This window comes from Lineus longissimus, chromosome 18 (assembly GCF_910592395.1).
Source record: "Lineus longissimus chromosome 18, tnLinLong1.2, whole genome shotgun sequence".
Classification (NCBI taxonomy): Eukaryota; Metazoa; Nemertea; class Pilidiophora; order Heteronemertea; family Lineidae; genus Lineus; species Lineus longissimus.
Genome location: NC_088325.1, coordinates 1,319,478 through 1,342,656, shown reverse-complemented (window position 1 = coordinate 1,342,656; position 23,179 = coordinate 1,319,478). Strand labels below are relative to the sequence as shown.

The 23,179-nt window shown below is 41.3% G+C and overlaps 1 protein-coding gene across 4 annotated transcripts in view; it reads right to left on the bottom strand.

The window, feature by feature from the left end:
• LOC135502537 (hemicentin-1-like) overlaps window positions 1–23,179 on the bottom strand; it is a 31,315-nt gene that overhangs the window by 6,983 nt on the left and 1,153 nt on the right. For 2 of the 4 annotated variants that reach the window (XM_064795477.1, XM_064795478.1), the window contains exons 2-8: window positions 20,170–20,595; window positions 19,377–19,712; window positions 18,497–18,760; window positions 14,816–14,878; window positions 2,565–2,594; window positions 973–1,099; window positions 208–304 (exon numbers count right to left, since the gene is read on the bottom strand). In XM_064795477.1, coding sequence (XP_064651547.1) covers window positions 208–304; window positions 973–1,099; window positions 2,565–2,594; window positions 14,816–14,878; window positions 18,497–18,760; window positions 19,377–19,712; window positions 20,170–20,595 — 1,343 coding nt within the window. Of the gene's footprint in view, window positions 1–207; window positions 305–972; window positions 1,100–2,564; window positions 2,595–14,815; window positions 14,879–15,822; window positions 15,850–18,496; window positions 18,761–19,376; window positions 19,713–20,169; window positions 20,596–23,179 lie in introns of all 4 variants that reach the window. The other 2 variants (XM_064795480.1, XM_064795479.1) reach the window with 2 other exon arrangements.

Below are 23,179 nucleotides of genomic sequence, written 5' to 3'. Positions count from 1 at the left end.
CCTGGGCAACTACAAAGAAGAACCAACCTATTAAGTGCTGTCCTTACTAGAGAGGTGTCCTGATTAGAGAGGTCAAACTAAATGAAAACAACCCAAATGGGTCCAAAACTAGTATACTTGATAGATACGTTGTCCTTAATAGAGTCTAGAGGGAGGTTCCACTGTAGTTCATCAAATTATACAGCATATTGCAAAAAAAAATCTTACGGGATCTTCTGCAGGGTTGAAGTTGTCGTCAACGTCGACGTCGTAGCCGCCCATCGGAATGTTGTTGGCATTGTTCGGCTCATTCTTAAACTTCTCGCTGTCGAAATAGAAATGCGAGAATTTAGTAGAACGAAGAAACAAGAAAACGCAAAATGGTCAAATTATAATGCGCTCTCTATCACATGAGTATAACAGGCGGGCCGACTGGGAATCAACGCCGGGTCCTCAGAGAGAACCAGGACCCAACGGGGATTGAACCCGGGACCTCAGAGGTGACAAGCTCTCTCTATCACATGAGTGTGCCACGCGGACCTACTGGGAATTGAACCCAGGACCTCAGAGGTGACAAGCTCTCTCTATCACATGAGTGTGCCACGCGGACCTACTGGGAATTGAACCCAGGACCTCAGAGGTGACAAGCTCTCTCTATCACATGAGTATGCCACGCGGACCTACTGGGAATTGAACCCAGGACCTCAGAGGTGACAAGCTCTCTCTATCACATGAGTATGCCACGCGGACCTACTGGGAATTGAACCCAGGACCTCAGAGGTGACAAGCTCTCTCTATCACATGAGTATGCCACGCGGACCTACTGGGAATTGAACCCAGGACCTCAGAGGTGACAAGCTCTCTCTATCACATGAGTATGCCACGCGGACCTACTGGGAATTGAACCCAGGACCTCAGAGGTGACAAGCTCTCTCTATCACAGGAGAACCAGGACTGGCCAGGTGCAGCATGAAACATGGTATAAACCCTTACCCCTTCTCAACATTTTCCACCTCTTTTTTCTTCTTGTTCCGGCACACGCATATAACGATGATGATAATGATGATGATGGCAATAAGAGCACCAACGATTCCACCTATCATTCGTGCATCCACCTTGGCTGCAAAATAAATCGGGTTCAATGATGAGAAAAGGATGGAGTAGGAACCCACGATTCTGGGGCAGCCATCAGGGCTTGATAACTAGCTGAAGTTTTAAATCAAGACCAGGGTCGGCCAAAGTCACCAAAGCAGATCTCTAATCAAGATTTTCGCCAGTCTTACGAGGCAGTTTTTGTGAATTTCATAACCAAAGCTGATGGAAGTCAAACAGATAGGATTTGTCAAAGCAAAACACATCAACATTTAAATGCTCCAGCGCGTCTTCAACAACATGCCTAGCAAAAATCGGGTAAGTTCAAGTTGTAGTTCTGTGTTATATTGGTGTTTGTCCATCAGAATTGCATATCTGTGTAATTTCTAGTCAGTGCCGAAAGGTTAGCAGTGCAAATGGTCAAACAAATCATTCAATGCTAAAGAAAGCAAGATGATGTAGTGCTAATTAAATCAAAAGTGAAGAAAGAAATATATTAGTTTGAATTGTAAGGTCCAGTTGTAGTCTTGTGTTATTGGTGTTTGTCCATCAGAATTGCATATCTGTGTAATTTCTAGTCAGTGCCGAAAGGTTAGCAGTGCAAATGGTCAAACAAATCATTCAATGCTGAAGAAAGCAAGATGATGCGGTGCTAATCAAAAGTGAAGAAAGAAATACATTAGTCTGAATTGCTACGATTGAACTGTGACCCATATAATACAAATAAGGATAAGGAAAATATCTTTTCCAGGAAACTATAGTCGTAGTTCCACCTATCATAAAACCCAGTGTTTTTTCAAGACCCTGTCTTCGCCATGTGTCAAAAAACCCGGGGCGCACTTACACCTATCAGAGGTGTAAGATAATGGTTAATAGCCCCGGCGACAGGTGCGCTGTAGGTAGGGAGCTCTCCTGTGTTTCTTTCCCGTTGGAGGGGAATTTCGCATGCGCAATACCGAGGCAACTACACCGCGCCATCTGTCGCCGGATCTTAGAACTTGGAATTGCCGTGTCTATTCAGATTCCACCTATCAAAAAACCCGTGTTGAACACGGGTCTAAATTAGCCCCCGTTTAGCCCCATCGAGCTGGATGGGGCTAATAGACACGGGGATTTGACACACGGGTCTATTTAGACACGGCAATTCATAGGTGTAAGCGCAAAAGACACGGGGATTTGATAGGTGGAAGTACGACTTATCTTATTGATATTGGCAAGGAGGGCCAACTCGATCATTGCAATTAGTTTCACCTGCTGTTCACAGATGACCCCACCGTATCTCCAACTCAATTTCAAATAGAACGGCACAGAACTCCCCCTCTTCGGACACCGAATTAGCATTATGATAGGAACTCTATGTAATGTTTGCATTAGCCTATAGATCACAGTTCAAGTATCAAAGTGGCAGTATTAGGCTAAGCTAAACTGAGGAGAACATGACAACACATAAAACGCTCAGCGGCCAGGGGTCAAGGCCACAATGATACACTTACCTCCAGTAGCGGGACCTGGGGGTTTCGGTGCTGATACGGGGAAAGAGAAAAAGCATCGAAATTAGGTTACAGACATGCAGGTTGAAGAGATGCCACCAGCAGAAAGCACAATAATAGTCATACTACCGTAAATTGGGGTGAAAATGGCCCTCGGGGTGACATTGCCCCAACTCATATCTTATTGTGGCTAAGTTTAATCCACTGACTTATCTTTTAACATCTTTTTAATTTGTACAGTAATTCAGTTGAAATAGGAAATTTACCATGTATGGTTTATGCTATAGGGTGGAAAATGAATGGGACACTTTCACCCCACTTTGGGTCAGTGTCACCCCATCTTATGGTATGTATACAGTCTTGGAGAATAAAGTTGAATTGAACTGAAAGGACATATATCAAGGAGACCATATGGTATTCGGTTTTTAACACATGGAAAACTTTTCAGATTATCGATGGTTGTAGATAGTACTCAGGGGACGCTCCAAGAAGGTACCATGAAATGCACAACCATTAAATCCATTCGAACACCCCTTTTTACGTTCAAGAATACTGTAAACTCAGGCAAGAGCAGTCAGGGCAAATTCTAATAAATCCTTTTTGTTTTGCACAGAATTGACTGCAGTAGGCCTACAGTCCCTGTAACAGTTGTTTTAGAATAAACTCATTGTTATCTCCAGGAAGCCGTACTCAACCCCAGGAAAACTATTTCCAGCGCATGACTCATCCACTTCCCATTGTTATCTTATGCCAACATTGTCACCAACATGGTCACGCTAGCATTATCGCCATCTCTGACTCAGCGAGGCTGCAAACACACCCGCTATTGCTCACTCAACACACACAGACCAGTCGCTCAGCGAGTCCAAACAGCACTCCAATCCTCTATAAACCCCCGTTTTGAAATTTCACTTTTCTGAATCTTGAACGCATCATTACGGCCAGGCCTTCTTTGCGATTAAGGACAAAATATCAGAGAATGATTTAAAGGACTGATACCAAACTTGTGGTATTGGTTGACTCACTAAAGCACACTGAGTTGTTGTCTTGGATTACAGGCCTAGACAGGACTCAAACCCTCTAACAGGAACCACTCAAAACCGCATACCAACTAAGGCTCCCTCGGCCCTTTCTCAAGGGCCTATAATTGCATAGGGCTATATTAGATTATATAGGCCTATGAGTATGACACTAGCATGGTTTAGTATGGTTGTGAGGAGCCTCATAGCCTAGTGGTTAACATTGCTGGCTACCACGCAATAGGGCCAAATTTAATTTCCTGTCTCAGACCAATGACCATGAAATGAAAAGTTCAAACTCGCCAAAGAATTTTGATAAGGACATTTCATAGTTGGGTGGTTTATCAAATTATTGTGATTCAGTGTGTCACAGGATGGACCAAGAGTCTCAATAGCAACATATCAGAACATTATGATAGATCGCAAAGAGGTTTGATGAGTTTACGGGAACTTCTCCCAAATTGATTGTTTTCATTCAATTTTACCTCTAATCAGGACACCTCACAAATAAGGACAGCATTTGTCAGTCCCGAGGGGACAGTGTCCTTAATAGAGAGGTTCTACTGTAACACGTTGTCAACATTCATAAATAGCATTCAGACTTTTAGTATTTATTTTCTAAATCTTTTTCTGTTACTTCTAACAGACCGAAACATGAACTTGGCACAGAGGACCAGCCAAAGTTTAATCGGCCGCTCAATGTGTACCGGCCCGTTCAAACTCATAACACTTCTTGAAATTGGGCAATCAAAATTCAACAGTTATGATACTGAACTCTTGGCCTTGTTCAAATCTTCATAGGCCCTTCAAATGACAATAGAACGTTTTTTTTCCAATGAAATGAAAGTGCAACGCGAACAAGCGATTTGAATTGCTGTTACCTATGATTATATTCGCTGCAATGTACGATTAATGACCTCTTGTCTGCGGTTAAAACAAGTATTTACGCTAGGTTTGATAGGTGGGTTTATAGCCAGTACAGAACTGGTTGGAATGCCTGCCGTGCCCAGATCGAGACACCAGGGTGGATAACAAACAAGAAATTAATAACGCTGCACCTATCTTCCAGAAACAATGGCCAAGATTGAACATTCCATAATACAAGTCATCGCAGAAGCATGTTAATAATGTTGATACTAGATAAGTAATAAATTGACGTTGATTGTATCAAGAAATGGATAGATTGTTCCAGTCTTAGGTTACCATTTGGACTATGTCATGCTATGGTTCGAGAAACTGCATGAACTGCCAAGATGCAGGGAAGCGACAAGAGGCCCGAGGGCTTGGCGCTCAGCTGACATTTCGTCCAAACAAGACAAGATGATGGTCAAACTATGAGTGCAAACTGCCCAAAAGCAATCCCATCTGAGTGAGACATTTGGATGTACAAGTACTGACTTTAGTCACAGAAAGTGATCATCACTGGCACTACAGACTTCCGGGGTGTGAATGAAATTTCTAAGTTTTAACTGACAAAGCCAAAGGACTACTTGAAGCCTTTATGGCAAGCAGAGTGTCCAGTAATTAAAAAAACCTAGATTTATTCAAAAAAAACTGGTTTTTTACCTAATAAACTAAGTTTATTTGGAAAAAATATAGGTTTTTTTAAAACAACCTTGTTTATTACTAATAAACCTAGTTTTGTAAAAAAAACATGGTTTATTAGAAAACTTACATTTTTAAACCTTGATCCTACCTACATTGAGTTATCTGGGATGAGGTTAGGGTCTCACTAACTAGTTTACAGAATGCAGTGCAGTGCAGCGTTAGTACCACGTGGTGCCGAGGTTGCCCATCCTCGTCCCGATAACATCGCGGATTTGTGTACATGGGGCGAGGTAGAAAATACAAGTTTCTCGATAGAAAGTAGGTTTTTGCACGCCGTTTGTCCAGTTATTCAAAACAACCTACATTTTTACAATAAAACCAGGTTTTATTGCAAAAAACTAAGTTGTTTTGTATAAAACAAATAAGCCTTGGCTTGTAAAATGTTGAGCTACCTTACTTACTGTCAAGTGTTCATGGGGAGCACGGTGGCACAATGGTTGAGCGTTGGCCTGCTGATTGGAAGGTATCGCATTCGATAACAGGCAGGGCAACTTTGTAACTCTCAACAGGCCTGAAATGTCTTTGCGTGCCAAGATTGTGGCTGCCCGTGGTTCTCCAGAAAGGTTTCTGGTTCGGCTTGGCCTCCAAAGGGTTAAGAAGTTATATATCGAGTAGGCAATATTCACTTTAAGGCTGGATATTGTGATGCAAACCCTGGAATTCATCATCTCCAAAATACTGAATGGCGATGAAAAATCTTTGTATAATTAGAACACACTAATTAGTTAGGAATGTTTCATAAATACTGTCAATGAAGAGGCTTTGTCTCCTTTAGTCATCAGTAAATTGCGGAAATAATCATCAGAGATATGACTATATAAAATGCATAATTTAGGCCACCGAATCAGTCTATACTTTTTTGCATTTACCAGCAGTCAATGAGAGGCAGGATTCATCTGACCTATCACCCCATACATCCTTATGTACACTGAGCTGGATAGTGTTACATAGATTCACCTTGGCCTCTAAACAAAATAGACACTGCTTAATTTCGTTATAGAGTGGAACCTCCCAAAGCAGGCACCTCTCAATTGAGAACAACCTCTATACTAAGGACACTAGTTTTGGTCCCGAGGTGGTTGTTTCCATTCAATTTGACCTCTCTAATCAGGACACCTCTCTATCATGGACAGCAATTGTCAGGAACAAGGGTGTTCTTAATAGAGAGGTTCTACTTTACAATCACACCAGTGTCTGCAGCCATCCAGAATTATCTAAATAATTGCTCATCAAATCTCGGTGAAATTGGCAAAAAGCCTGTTATAATGATGGCGAGAAAATAACCATCATTAATTGAGAAATTGTCTGGTAATTGTTGACCTTGCCCAGAAAAACAATGGGAGTTCTTGTCAGTTCACAAATTTGAAAGTGCCGTGTGAACTTTGAACGACTTATATCACTGCAACGCGCGATCACAAGAGGTGTTTTCCTTAAAATCTGTTGGGCAATCTTACAATGGGCAAATGTGTCAACAATACAAAATTAATTAATATCAACTGATTTATAACTTACAACATCCCAATTTGCCAAAGATTGAGGCCACACATTGTTTTGCAGCAAAACAAATTTTGCAAACTATTTCGAACTGCCGCTTTGGTAAAGTGATCCAGTGAATAGCCCTCTTCCAAGTGCCTGCTTGAGGCAAACAGCAGGAAATCACTCCCAGTTATGACTGTTAATTACCACAGTTTAACCTCCTAATGAGAGGTTAAACTGCAGCCAATACATAAAGATTAGTTAATGGCCTCTAAATGACAAATTAGGGGTTTGTTGTCATCTGAAACACGACCCCTGCGGTTTGGGTCAACATTGTAAACTGTCAACAATTTGTTTACATCTGGGTGGTAAATAAAATCCAGCAGCTTTCTAAAATCAGGTGCCAGAGAGAGTAATCTGGTCTCAGCTTTTTCTACTACAGTGCCACAGTCGCCAATAGACCCTGTCATTAATCAACAGTTACACACAGCAACGACCCTCTTACCAACAATAAACCAAAGAAATCATCTGACTGGCCTTTTGCATGCGCATTTCGGCAACTAAACTTGTGCTAACCATGAACCAAAGAAATAATCTGACTGGCCTTTTGCATGCACATTTCGGCAACTAAACTTATGCTAACCATGAACCAAAGAAATAATCTGACTTGCCTTTTGCATGTGCATTTGTGCAGCAACAAACCTTTTGTCAGCACTGACTGAACCAAAGAAATCGTCTGATTGGCCTTTTGCATGGCAACTAACCTTGTGCCAGCACTGACTGAACCAAAGAAATCGTCTGATTGGCCTTTTGCATGGCAAAAAACCTTGTGCCAGCACTGACTGAACCAAAGAAATCGTCTGATTGGCCTTTTGCACGGCAAGACGACTTGAGGCACTCAACATAGCATTCCACGGTGCAGCATCGCCACGATCGGTCAAAGCGTGCAAAAACATCATCGGAAATGATTAACAAGCGTCTGGTGTTCTCCCATAATGAAATCAATTCGACATATTTCATACCCAGTGGTGTGTTTATGCTGCTGAAATGCACTTCCAGGTGAAGGTTGGCTGAACTAATTTTAACAATACTGTTGATTTTGATATATTGGTTTCGCAGAAAAGTGGCTAGGGTCTATCACTAATGGTCAAGAGGTCCCTGGGTTCGATGACACCGGAGGCACCTGATCCCACTGATAGCAGGAGACTCTAGGCAAGCCAGGACTCTTCACCGTCATGCCATAGGCCTACTCTGGGACACTCTTTCTCCCTGCGATAGTGTCAGTCCACCCACCCATGTGTATGCTTCTTCTTCACACCTGCTCATCTTACTTTTCAAGCATATAATAGGGCCGTAGCAAGGGGGGAAGGCAACTGCCCCCAATAGGTCTCCAAAAAGCAATCACAGAGATTTTGGCTCAGACTGAGGCAGGCCAATAGAGGTTTTTTGCCCCCCCCATGACTAAAAAGCTCACTACTGCCAGCCAAAGTAAATTTTTCAGTGACACAGATATTCAAATTCAACGCACATGTTAATATGTCAATGCATTGTAGACATCATGTATGTGTCACATGTGATTGTTCGTAAGCGCCTACCTGTTCATCATGTAAATTCACAACAATACAATGATTTATAATGTATTATAGATACATGTAGGCCCTCCATAGAATTGGCCAGGTAAGGTCAGGACAGTTCTCAAAAGCAAGCATAATAATTAATATTCTGAGGTCAAATATTGCCAAAATAGGCCAGGAAGGACCTCACAAGAATATTTGATGACAAGACAGTATTTCGCTATCATCTGAGCTTGGCAGGTTGAAACGGACTTTTTGTTCATTTCTCTATTGTCTGCCTTTTGTGAAATCAGAGCACATCAATTTCTTCCATTATCTCCTGGCGTCATTTCGGCTCATCTTCTGTGCGACATGCGCCTGGTTTTGCTGTGACGGGTCAGATTTGGTTACTCTAAGGCCTGATAAAGTAAAACCTCCCTTGGTGGCCAACTGTTAGTTACACTTTCTTTTGATAAGGGGACTGGCCCTAACCCTCTCTAAGACAGCAGTCAAAAATTAATTCAAATTTGACTTTTCCTTGGCATAAATATGCACAGAGTATAAATTTCCATATACAAATACTCTAAGTACCAAATTTCAGGAAGTTGCATCCATGATCACTGCACTGTGGCATTGTGTATAAATGCATTTCTATTTTCCTGACCCACGATTATGCAAAAGGCGTTCCCCTTTAAAAAGAGTTTAAACATCTTCTGTATATTACATACTACGCTATTGATGACCCACTGTCAACAGGTGTGCAAATACATACATTTATCATGATTTACTGATCACCTGGTTAGGTTGACATTCGTAAAACTTAGTCACGTTTGGTTTGAAAATCAATGATTACTATTCCACTACACTGTAATACAGGTGACTCTAATGAGTATAGTATGGAATACGATGATGGCGTTATGAGTCAATGTTTATTAATTCGGGCGGATGCCTCCAGAGTGTTCAGATAGCATTTTACAGTTGGAATAAAAAAATTTACGGGGATTTTGCATAACCAGCGATACAGCCTGCTCGTTACATTTTCTCGGGCGGTGAAAATGAACCTTCTCATTTCCTGTTAAAAGTCCAGTGGAGATCAGTTAGTGAGATTCGGCCTGATGGACATCATCTACTCCAATCAATCTATTGGGGGTTGCATGTAGATAGCAGCAATAAGTCCCTCAATGCAGTTCATTTCGTGTTTAACCTTTAATAAAACTTCAGTAACGTTAGATCTTTAATGTAGTTCAATCATCGTGCCCATTTAACTAAGGTATTACATTTCAACTTTGCCCGCTCCATGGGTATATGCTAGTCTGGACAAAGGCCGCAACAGGGTTCCATTCAGAAACTCAAGTATCATTTGATGATGCATCAATTCTTTGATACCCACTGAGGCGGGGGGGGGGGGGGGGGGGGGCTTTCTATTGCTCTTTCGGACTCCGCTATGAGTAACACCACTTTATAGACAATCAACTGTACTGCTCAGAAGTAACATCCACCACTGCAAGCAACCGGCGTACCGTGTGGAGCATGGTGGCATCCTGTGTTAGGATAGGTGTCAGACTCTGTATTCAAGAAATGCAGGTTCAAACCCGGAAAAAGACCATTCTGCATTCGCTGACCTAAACAGTTTATGCCTTTGCACTCACAATCAAATCAAAAGTGTCAAGGCTAGTCAAATTTGAGAAAAATAACAGTTATTTTAACAACGGTAGGTTTTTAAAAGTTTTTCTGCAATTTCATGACCTGATTTCATCCAATATAAAGTAATTACAGGGTGATCAGGTGACATTTCATGGATACAGTTTCTTCATCAAATGCATGATCAGATTCGCACAATGGCTCAATGGAAAACGATAAATTTTTTTGGCATTTTTACCTCCAGATTAGATTTCAGGTCAATTGGAATCATGCACTTAAAGAGCCAAAATGGGAGTGTTTCACTTTCTTTTGTCTTTAGACTTTATATCAACTTGAAAGGCCGAAAGTGTTCGTCCACCATTAAAGGCCTCTGCCGCTCGTTAAAAATTTGAAATTTGTAGTTGAAATTGAAAACTTCAAAATGTGTAGATAATGAATATCAATTTAAACATTGACGATACACCAAGTTTCAGCAGAGTTTCATAAATGTAACACTAAGGCATTGTGTTTAACTGCATTTCTATTTTCCTAACCTACGATTCAATACGAACGGTGTACCCCTTTAAGCATTTTAAAGCTTGTAGGTTTGTTTCAAACGAACCAAGAAAATCAATCGACATGGCGCCTTGCAGGCCTAATTCTCAAGTAATATTTGATGACATTCCGAAAAAGATAAAATTGGAAAAAGTACAAAAAGTTTTGAAAAATGTGAGGCTCATTGCATAATTTAGCAGCATTTTTTTTACAAAATTATTCAATTGGCCTACAGGGCATTGATTACCTGATATAGCGCAAATACACACAGATGCATTGTATTAAATATGACAATTTAAACGATTGATCATATGATAATTGATATATTAATAGTATCAATCGATGCATACTTTGAATGCCAAGAGTTGGAGAGCTGGGACATATTCTCCTCAGCAATGGCATTTGATATGAATGAATGACAGGTTGAAACCATTCTGATATGGTGGGTCGTAACACCTTTTATAAAAGCTGTCTCAATCAAGAAGCAGGTCCGAATGGCTGGTCTTAAAGGCCTACGTCGTTCGTTACAAATTTGTAATTTGAACTTGAATTTGATTATTTTGATTGCGTAAATAAAACGCAAGTATTCTGAATGATATTTGATTGATCAATCCGCACAACTCAGCAGGTTCAGTTGTTGAGAGAAACGACCAGAGAAAATCACACCTCACGAAAACCACATGGAAACCTTTGTCAGAATGTGGGTCAATATGGCCTGTGTCCTTATTTCAAATCATAGCAAAAACGATCCTTTATTCAATTTTGCCTGTGGCATGTTTAAATGGATAATCAGTGTCAGCGATTCACATACATTGGAACCTCTGTTAGCGGACACCTCTCTATTAAGGATAACTTCCCTATTAAGGACACAAGTTTTGGTCTGAAATGGGTACATTCCATTCAATTTGACCTCTCTAATCAGGCACCTCTCCGTCAAAGACATCACTTGTCAGTCCCGTGGGCATCCTTAATAGAGAGGTTCTACTGTATTAAATCCATTTGAGGGCAAAAATTGGCACTCACTGCGTTCAAACAAGGCACGCTTTTATAACAATCGGTCAAAATCACACAAGCTCACCATTCACGCTCAAGTCAAACATACACTAACACTTTAAAACTGAATTCTAATAAAAACAACTCAAAATAATAACAAATCAACCCCGACAGGTTCGACGGATAATTCAGACCAAAATGTTGAGTCACCCCCCCCCATCTTGAGTCATCCCCCCCCCAAGAAGGGACTAATGCAAACAATATACAAAAGAATAGGTGGAATAAATGAAAATTCAAGAAAATCGAAGCTGAAAGTAACAAAATGTACACTAAAACAAGGGACGAACACAACAACACGTAAAAGGGTTAGAGGTAAACGAAAGGTTAAAACAGAACTATGTTAACTTAAAATGATATGTTTTTGTTTAAAACAAAAATCAGTGGTTACGGAAACATCTACCCTGTACAAGGTTAGGAAGGGTAAAGTCTATAGAATCGACTATCTTGGAAATCAACACGAACATTCCGTGCAAAGCAATCAAACGTGCCGAATTTTTCCCAGCAATCCTCATGATTATGATTTTATTTACAACCTGGGAGGCGGGTGGTGCCACACTGCAGAAAGCTCACTCTGAATGAAACAGGTGGATAAAACACCAAGGATTTTTTATCATCCACGTTGATTTCTATCATCGGGTAAGGGTCAATCAGTACATTTTCAAGGAAGAAACTAGGTCCATGCCCTTATTATGAAGTCTTTAGCCCCAAACTAATCTTAGATATTGGCAATATCATTGAGGTAAGTCCTTAACCTACTGCATAACCAAGTTATGACCTTATTAATAATATCAATAACCACGTTATTTGCCATATGATATATGAAAAATGTATTTTTAGAAGGGACAGAGTGTTGACAGTGAGGGGGCGGCAATTTTACACAGCAGATTAATCAACCTGCTAATTTCTTTCAAAACATTGCAGATTTTGTTCGCAAAATTAAACTTACAACAAAATCTGCGAAAACATACCAGATGATAAGTCAAAATACTCCCCCCCCCCCCGAAATCCATTTTACAACCGACTTGCGACACAGAGGAGTATTTCCAACAGGAATATTTTATAGCCTGTGGCCGAGAATTCTACAAGATGTAGAGATTCCTGCTAATTAGCCCCAAGATACTAATAACAGGTGATCTGGGGCATGCTGGGAGAGTATTAGAGACATGTTTATCAGGAGACATGGTGCCAAGTTGATAATCTTGTCGGATTTATGAGCCTTGTTCAAACAGGGGTCCCCCTGTCTGATATCTAATTGATACACCTATACGATTATTGACATGGTGAGATATGGCAGTCTGTGGGATATGGCTGATTGCTGGTAGCCTTGCATGGTTGGTGAGATATGGATTCAGAACTATGAGACTTTTCTCCATGCTGCTTTAGAAGGTAATTCCAGAGTCTGGTGGTCAGTAGCTATCCCCAGCCACAGTTTTAGCTAAAAGTAGCAGCTTCTACTTATGATCTACAGTTGTAGAACCTCTTTATTAAGGACACCCTTCAGACAGACAAGCCCTGTCCTCAGACAAGTTTCTTGATGCAAGCAAACTGCAAATGGGATGATAGGCCTGCATGTTCCCCATTGGCCGATAATAATGTATTTTTCCAACAAAATCCTCCCTTCCTGGTAAAATGTTCCTGTAATTCGTACCAAATAAATCAATTGAGGGGCAGGGATTGAAGCTCTCCAAACACGTCAACTGCAATTTGATAGAGAGGTTAATTTTTTAGGGGATAAGTTGAATATCACGTTAGAAGTAAAACTGCATGAGTCATGCTCATTTGATTACAATAACTATCATGTAAATGTTACCGAGAATTCATAAAGACTAGCCTTTATTTATTCTTGATATTACTTGGTGATAAACAGCATGGATAACGAGAGGGTGTCGAACATTGAGGTTGTGTGCACCAACACCGAAGCAGAAAAGCTGGAGAAAAAAAACTAAAAAGTATCGAGCAACAGATCTGACTGAAGTAAGATTAGAAAATATAACGTACTTCATCAAGGCTTTTTAAGATACTTTGTTAAATATGAGCCAAAATGGTTTCCGATGTCTTTTAGCAACTACAGTCCAAGTCACAATTAACATCCTTCCTGCTACGCATCAGCTAAGCGTGTCAAGGTGCGCGCCAATGACGCACCAGTGACACGCTTATCTCTCTTCGTGTGTTCTACGTGCGACCTATGCGCGACTTACGTGCGACATATTCACTAAGTAGCGTGTAAATGGCACGTCAATGACGCAAATCAAGGGATGTCAATTGTGACTTGGAGTGTAGTTTCAAGTTCCCTGCACGCATTTCCTTAAAATTTTGATAATCAGCTCACCGGAAGGGTTCGTCAAGATGATTTTTTTTCATCCAATATACATCAGCCTGTTCTGTTGCTCATGTAGTCAAATCCCAAGACATGTAGCCTTATCCAGTCAGACAGAAAAACGTTGCAATTCACAAACATGGAACACCAACAACTGACCTTCTTAGAATGTGACCGAAAAACCTAAAAATATTTTCAGGCAAAATTGCTGTCTTCGAACTGCCCTAACTTGCAAAATATGCCTCCAAAACGGTCATTTTTTGTCTCATTTCCAAAATTCAAAGTTCTACTGAGAGCTAAAGCATAGATCTTTTTGAGAATTCTTGATCAGTATTGGTGAACCATGTTTATGTCAACACTTCATCAAGATATCGAAGCGCAGACATCTGTCTGGACCTTGCGGGACGGAGATCAGAAAATCGACAAGACCATTCCACAGATAACACGAGAAGTACCATAACCCAGATTCAGAGACGCATTTCTTCTTGTCAAGTTCGATGGAACCTTTGATATTCAGTTCGTTCTCTAATCTTTCGTGCTTCAAAGAGACGCGCAAATGTTTTTGAATTCAAGTTGACACTAATTTCGGACTTTGGTCAGTCAGCTCTGTACATTTGCACTAGTACTTTTGATTTCAAAAGTGACATTTTCACAATTTTTACAGATTTTGGTAAGGAACATCCTAATACAGTGGAACCTCCCTTAGCGGAACCCACTCTATTAGGACAACCTCTCTGTTAAGAACAATAGTTTTGGTCCCAAATTGGTTGTTTCCATTCATTTTGACCTCTCTAATCAGGACACCTCTCTATTAAGGACAGCACTTGTCAGTCCCGAGAGTGTACTTAATAGAGAGGTTCTACTGTATAGGTATCCACACCAAACTTCAGGACACCTCTCTATTAAGGACAGCACTTGTCAGTCCCGAGGGTGTACTTAATAGAGAGGTTCTACTGTAAAGGTATCCACACCAAACTTGACAAGAAATGAACGCTAGTGCCAGTGTGACAGAATTAGCGAGACATCTAAACGCTAAAACACTCATATTCTCACTTTGTTGTGTCGGAGTCGTTGGCGTCGGTTTTTCGGTTGTCGGAGGCATCGTCGTCGGTGCGGCTGAAACGGTGAAATTACGCAATTTTCTTAAAACATGCAAATCGTGGCGCTGGTCAAGTTACGAAGGACGCGGAGCAGAATTTTAGGTAAAGTTACCATCGTCGCTGAAAGATGAAGATTTTTTCAATGCAGGTCATAAACCATGGCATCGATGCTCGAAGTCCGGCCACCATAGGACTGATGTCTGGACAGACCTCAAGGTACCTTGCCAACCTTTGTTCTTTTTTCATCTTCTTGCACACGTTTGGTGACACTCAAAATAGATTTGTGTGGAGGTTTTCAGAAGTGTTCCATGTTTTTTAAGAGCACATTTTAGGGAAGAAATTATATTTTTGGGGAAAAATTAAACTTTTTTGAAAAAAGAGCATTTCTTTAGGAAAAGAGTATTTTTTTAGATAAAGAGCACATTTTTGGAAAAAAGAGAAAAATTTTTGGGAAAAGAGCAAATATTTCGGGAAAAGGGCACATTTTGCTACTTGACCAGACCACAACTGTTTAAAATACATGCACAACATTCTAAGAGAACAACAAGACCTCCTAAAGTCATGCAAAAGGAAGTGGACGTCTGAACTATTTGTGCTATCACTGCAAATGCTTTCGTGAAACTACCTAGTCAGTGAAACCATGGAACAATCAAATTGTATGTTTTTAACCAGCCAAAATCCCCTATTTACCCCATATTTTACAAAATCCCAGAGGGAGTAAATATGTAAATGGAACAGCCACAAACAGTGTGATTTTGACACTCATGCACTGGTGTTGTCAGTTCCAACAACAATGCTCACCCCCTCTGAAAGTAGTTTCCTGATTGTTCCATGGTTTCCAACAACATGCTATTACGACACGAGCACGTCTCAGTTCGAATATGAAGCAAATTAGTGATTTTTCCGGTGACGTTACGACAGGCTACGCCACCTTACGGCTAACAAGATGACTTTTCTCACCTGGCGATGTCGTCAATATGGGTCGTTCTGGATTAGCATGCAACGACAGGTTAGCAATGAATGTCAACATGAAATGTTGGGAAAAAGGAGCGTGAATTACTACTGGCCGTCACAAATTGAGGCTAAACAGTTCCTGTCTGGAGGGTGCATCAGAAAACTTACACCAACACAGTTTGCAAATGTTTGTGGATACAAACAGCTGGCAAAATGTTTGTAGAAGTTGAATTTCTGATGCGCCCGAGAAACAACCTCTATGATGTTTTCATCACACTTATAACGGCCACCAGTAATTTGTCTTTTGACATTTTTTTAAGTTAAAAGAAAAAAACTAAAACTAGAACTAAAACTAGGACTAATATTTTCTCATGCTGCGCCGAGAAATGAAATTGGCAAATTTTGCATAAATGTTTTTTCGTGGGTGATTGTTATTGGTGAATGAAAGTTGGGGCAGGCCAGATGAAGACAGGGACAAAAACTCATCACTTCAAAGTAATGTGATTTTGGATGCTGGAAATCAAAACGACAAGAAATTCATTGCAAGACACTCAAAAATGTTCCTTTGAGCACGACTCAGATAAATGTACTGTACATGTATTGGGACTCTCTCGGCGAAAAATTAGCATGATGTGTCACTGTCAGTGGAACCTCCCTTAGGTTAACATCTCCGTGTGGTGCATGGTAGGTTATGCATCCTTTGGGTTGACCATAGGCACCACCATTTTGGCTCAAACTTGACATACTAAAGCAATGAGAACTCCTTCAAAACGAAGCGAATGCCCATTCAAAACCTGGGAGGCTGTTCACTGGACAACAAAGAACAGACTCAAACCCTTGAAATTGGTATTCAATTCATTCTGAAGGCGTTCTAATTTATTAATGATTTCAAGGCCTAGCAAAATGGTGGTCCCTTTGGTTTCATAAGATTTTACCATACAAGGTGGGCCAATTAAATTAGCGCAAAAATTTATAATTTTATACAAATTTGGACAGCGTCCAGCATGATGAAATCTAACACAGACAAGGGGATTACGAAATATCCACTAGCGTCCCAGGTACTAATGTCGGATTGAATAATGTTTCCTAACCAAATGAACTAATCAATATTATGAATCAAATGGTCTATATTTGAATGCATGTGCACTTTCGCAAATCGATTTTTCCATTCATACCAAACCCTGGAGACCAAGCGTTGTTCGCTGCTCACCTTGACGTAATGAAAACAAATACTTTGATGAAAGTAAATATTTTGAACTGCCGCTATGGCAGGAGCGGCGGTGGCTACGGTCTATGACTAGCGGTCAAGGGGTCCCTGGCTTGATACCCACTGTTGGCGTGAGACTCTGGGCAGGTCTCCCAGCCATACACGCCTTCAGTATGCAAGCCAGCTTTCGGTGGTGTCCTATAAGCCATGTACAGACATAGCATACAGCGTTAAAGCTGTAAAGACCAAGGGTTGTGAATATCGCAAAAAAACATGTCTCCTGGAAAATGTCCAGGACCTTAAGTAGGCCTACATGTATGTTACGCATTCCTACATTGTATGTGCCTCAAATAAGCTCTGCATAGGCCTTCATACTGTATGTCTTGTGTGTATTTGGAAGTGTCCAAGCGTGTAGATCATAATGCCGAATTTCAAACAACAATAGTTCACAAATAATTCTATGTAATCCAAACACAAAGGCTGGGGTAAAATAAATAGCTATTTTCTGTATGTGGGGATACTTTTTTAGCATGAATTTTAAAACGAAAATACTGTAAAATTGTGGAGCGGAATTTAATGCCGTGATGAAGTCACGCAACGTCGAAAACTGGTTTGACGTAGCCGACATTCATCACCTCATCAAGAACCAGCTATCAAGACAAAAGCCTCCTAAAACTTCGTCATAATACTTGTTTGTCCGCAACAATCAGGGCAGAAAATCCATTAGAATTTCAAATGACATGGCGTCAAAAGGAATGAGAGTCTTTTTTTATATTTCTTTTACAAGCTCCATCCAGCCGGAAATGAAACTCAGCCAGACATAAATAAGAAAATCGACACAGTTAACTTGTTTGAACATATTATCTGATATCGTCAACACAAGGTCTGGTCAGCAATTTAGGCGATAAGGCCCGGGGCGGCTGACATATAGTCATGACTTGAGCAGAATCTTGCTGACATTTATAAATGTCTACCACACCTATTGCCTGCCATTGGACTGGAGGCAGTTTTTAGTGATGCCAAATAAGCTAGCCTAAGGCAAAAAGACTGACATTTTTTCTTGTGAAAATCTTATCCTTTGATCCATGACTTACTTAAAATGACTCTAAAATGTTTATTTTTGGTCCAATTTTGCAAATTCGAAGTTCCACAGAGAGTTAAGACAGAGATCTTTCAATTCCAGCTGTCAAATTTAGCATTTTTGAAAGTAAAAAGCCTGATATTGGCCCAAAATTGGTAATTTGACATCCCTGATCTTGTCAAAACTGGAATTTGTGTCTGGTGTTATTTTGATGAAACAAGTTTCTGCTGTTTGTACAGTCCCAACTCATGTACAGAACACATTATGAATTTGAGAGTCTAAGATGCTGAACTTCTTGAAACTGAAAAATAATGTATTGAGATATGTTGATTATACACAATGACAAACAGCATGTCACGTAAAACTTCAGACTTTCTTTGTAACTGACTCACCTGTTATGTTCACATTGAGGGTGTACGAAATCTGTACCTCCGAGCTTCCCGGCGTGTTAGATGCCGCACATTTATAGAAAAGTGATTCCGGTGTCGCCGTATCTGGTATCGTCAATGTACTCCCAGAAGTCGTCAGTGTTTGCGATCCGTTCATTTTCGTCCATTGGTAGCTTGGGGTGGGGTTGCCCACGGCCTCGCATTTGAACTGCTGGCCAGGGTAGTGAGGTTGGTCGATGGGGGTCACTTTGATATCGCGAACAGGGTCTGGAAAGGAGAATTTTTAAATTGGCTATAGAGAATGCAGACGTTAGTGGCAAACTCACAGTACACATTTCGCCGACGTAGCAGTCGCAAGGCCATTTTAAAACTCTATTGGCGCATAACCGTAGTGGCACGCATAAACGCTCATCCCGCCTTGGACCTGGAGGACGGAAACTCCCTGGAGAAAATCTGAGCTGACACTGAAGATGAAGAAGAACAGTACACATACCTGACAGTGTCTTCCCTGTATGTTTTGAGCATGTCAGGCCGACACGTTTTAAACTCCACAACCTATAGGGACCGCCATGAGAATTCTTCTTTAGAAATCATTCTTTTTGACATCCGAGTCACTTTTATACTTTGAAAATGGTGGTTGGGTAATCTCATGGGCTTTTGTGGGCAATTCTCACTGCTGAAGACCTCCAGCGCGGGCCTCCAGCTTTGACAGAACTAACCAATCTTCGCCAGAATTCCGGGGACACGGATGTGCCTACCCCTGTCTATGGGAGTAACCCCCTCCCCCCCCCGCCACTCGGGGTTGGCTATCTCTGTGGACACCCTGTAAGCCTTTCGGCACTGAAAATGGCGAAGTTGGACTGCTGAATAAAGGCATACTCACATCTCACATTCAAAGTCATCTCGGCATTAGGACTACCCTCACTCGACGTTAAAGCTGCGTTCCGTGCCTCGCAGAAAAACTTTGCCCCATCGTACGTATCCGGTACAATATCCACAGTATACAACTCACTAACTTGGAACGATCCATCGCCATTTTCTGTTTCTGATTCAGTTTTGTTCTTCTGTACGACGACCGGTGATGACTCGGTCCGTAGCTGTCTCAGCCATTTTAGTTCTCCCTTCGGCTTGCCTACGTTCGCTGAACAGGTCAAGGTCAGCTGGTTCCCCGCAACGATGCCGCCAATGGGCCCGCTCAACGTCGGAAAATGAGGGATAGCTAAACAAGAAAAGAACAAATACAAACGACTGTCGTTTTTAGCATAAAATTGTTGTCACTGCTCATTTTTCTATTATTGCTACATGATGAGGGATGCCAATGACAGGGCATGAGATAACCCCCAAAAATGTCTTTTGAAGTATGAAACTTGGCCCAGGACTCTCACGTTTGAAACTGTTTACTGCAAATCGGTAAGAGGACTCCTGAGATAGTTTGATTCCCAAGTAAGAAAGTCTGGCTGGAGCCCAGAGACCTTTGATGCCACCTGTGGTTAGTTATACAGTCCTATTCATCCTTTATTGCAGTTAAATGATTTTTCAATTCTCCTGTTTGGAGAAGACTCGGTTCTGCTGGAAGCCATTTTTGTATGAAAAGCCAACATATCTCACACTCGAGTTGTCCACTGAAACTGTAGAGGAAAAACTGACATGACTGATGTCTAGATAAGATAACTTACCAACTACGTTAATTATTACAATCGGCGACGGAAAACTTTCGTGTGCTACCAAGATAACCTTACATTTATAAATATTTTCATCCGAGAGTAAAATAGGATTCACTCGTATCCCACCAAAGTTAGTGCCATCTCGTCGTACCACTCGAATTGGCGACTTGAACGGTGCTTCAATCACTGGATTAGCTTGGCCTGGGGGGACATCTATTGGTGGGTGTACGTATCGGAAAAAATATGGCGATGGTTGAACATTCGCATTGGAGTGGAACTCATGAGCAGCAACTTCTCCCGGGGTTGGCACGGTATTGTAAGTGCACCGAAATTCGACTTCACTACCATTTCGAACGGTGATACCTTCAGTGCCAGCTAAGTTTGGGACAGTTCCTTCAGAAACCGAGAACGTGCCGGATATAATGGCACCCAGGACACCTGAAATGATAAAAGGAGAAATCTTCAGAAACCGAGAACGTCGCAGATGAAATGGCACCCAGGACACCTGAAATGATAAAAGGAGAAATCTGCAAGTGCTAGATGTTCCTCATTTCCACAATTCTTTGTTACTGATCCGTATCGTGGTCCATTCTTGTCTTCATTATCCATCCCGGGCTTCCCAATGTCTCCTCTGAGCGGTTCATCGCTGAAGGTCTCTGATGTAGAGATTGATTGATTGTATGCCTTATTTAGCCCTGATAAGGGAGAAATAGACTTGTTTACACTCATTTGTCATGTGTTTGGTGGTTAAAATGTGATTGGGGAGTCAAAAGGCAGAGTTGCAGGCAACAGGCATTTTAGTTTTTCACTTCTGTATATTTCGCGAATATATCCGAACTTTACAAAGGAATGCCGTCAAATCATCGAATAATCTCAAAATAAAAGTGTAGGAGAAGAAAGCAGGCCTTTCAATTACGTGGAGACCTCTACACCCTGTATTTTTTAGCCTATTTTGGGGGACATGTTTTTTTGCTTTTTAGCTTAATTTGGGGACATTTCATCCCGCCAATTTGCCTGAACAGCGACGTCATAAATCAAAGTTAGTGACAGATATCACCACATACACCTGAAAAATCATAATTTTAGGGTAAAACTATAAAATTAGACCATTTGGATGAGATTTGGTTATGTTAGGGGTCAAAAAACGCTTCAGGGGGGGTCAAATTATTTTAAAAAAAAGAAAAAAAAGACCTAATTTGGGGACATCCTGTATAAGGTGTAGGAATCATGTAATTGAGAGGCCTGAGAATGTGTCAAGGAGACTCGGGTTACATCCTAGCGCCGGCATACAAGGGCCTTAATCAGAGTGGATTAGGCAGCTTTGGCATTGATCCCACGGGAAATTCGTCATCTATACTATAATGCGCATTGTGGCCGCTAAATAGGAGGCGATTTTTGTTTCAAAATTGGGCCTCGGAAATGCGTCGAATTCTTGCAACTTTTGGCTTCGTAGGTGTGGATCATAAGTAAGAGTGTCACTGAGGGTGTCATACGTCGAATATCTTGGTGGTTTTGGAATAAATAACAACTTTTCAGAGAGCACGTCGACTGGAGAGCTCCGCTCATTCTCAAAAGCATACACAAACTTCACGCATATTCTCCCTGCCACATCAATATTAGCTTCCAGCACGTATGTAGTGCTATACAACCTGGTCCATGGTGCAGGGTATTAGCAGGGAGATTAATGATTAGACTATTCTATGTTCTATTCGAGAAACACTGACCGGAGTGATAAGGCAAATTCTGCAGGGTGGCCTACCGGAACATGCACTCAGGGTATCAATAAACAGTTATGCCAGGATGGACAAAATATGTACAGTGGCCAGCGCTTGCTCTTTGATTTATTCTTTACTGATTGATGTTGTCAGTTTGAATTGCGTTCTGCATCTCTCCATGCGCCTGGCTTTGGTCCGACAGTGGCATTGGGTACGGGAGTGGGTAGGTGATATGCCTAATATGTGAGGCCCTTATTTGGAACAGGACCTGCTGTCACTGGTCTCAATGCATTGTGCAAAATAGCGTACTCCAATCAATCTATTGGGGGTTGCATGTTGATAGCAGCAATAAGTCCCTAAATGCAGTTCATTTCGTGTTTAACCTTTAATAAAACTTCAGTAATGTTAGAAATTAAAAGGAAGTTCAATCATCGTGCCCATTTAACTAATGTATATTACATTTCAACTTTGCCCGCTCCATGGGTATATGCTATACATACAACTACTGATCATAACAAAGCTGGATCATAACAAAACTAATCAAAATTATGGCTCTCCTACATTCAGCATGTCGAGGTCCGAAGTTAACCCTTTTGCTGCAGGTGACGTGCACGTCCTGTCCTTCTCAAATAGTGATTCAACAGCACTTGGTTGCAACCTCTCTAAATACGCCAAATGCACTCGGGAATAACAAGTTTCATCCTAATAGTATAGATGGCGACACTCTTGAATAGTTACGATCGTTCGGTTTATTGACTGTCAGCGAATAATGGCAGCGGCAGCGAATACTAGAGATGGTACAAGCCAGCAAGATCAAAACATTTTTTTGCTGCCTGCTTGTATCAGCACGTGGACCGATTCATGGAGTTTGTTCTGGTTTTCTCTTGCATTGTCTTAGAGGACCCAGACATTATTTGCTGTCGACCTGAACAGAACTGAAATGAAGTCTAAAATGTGCCAAAGTAAGGTTGTAGCAGAAAAAATTTGGTGGGGAGAACTGCTTACAGGATTCTCCACTGGGTTTTCTCAAGGTAGGGTACCCTTGATACTGAATATGTTTTTGGCGGTAGGGTGGCCAGCAGTTTTTAAGGTAGGGCAATGGCATTAGGGTGGTCCTACAGAAACCCTTCAGATTCTAGAGCAAGGAAGGGAGGCTGCTTGCAAGGTAGGGTGGTACTAGGCTGGCATGGTAGGGTGGGCCGCCCTGACACATGGCCTTGTGAAGAACACAGCGTACGTGTGTGATATGGGTTGCCTGTCCACTAACAACCAAGAGGACCTACTCAAGCATTAAGTTCCTGGATGTA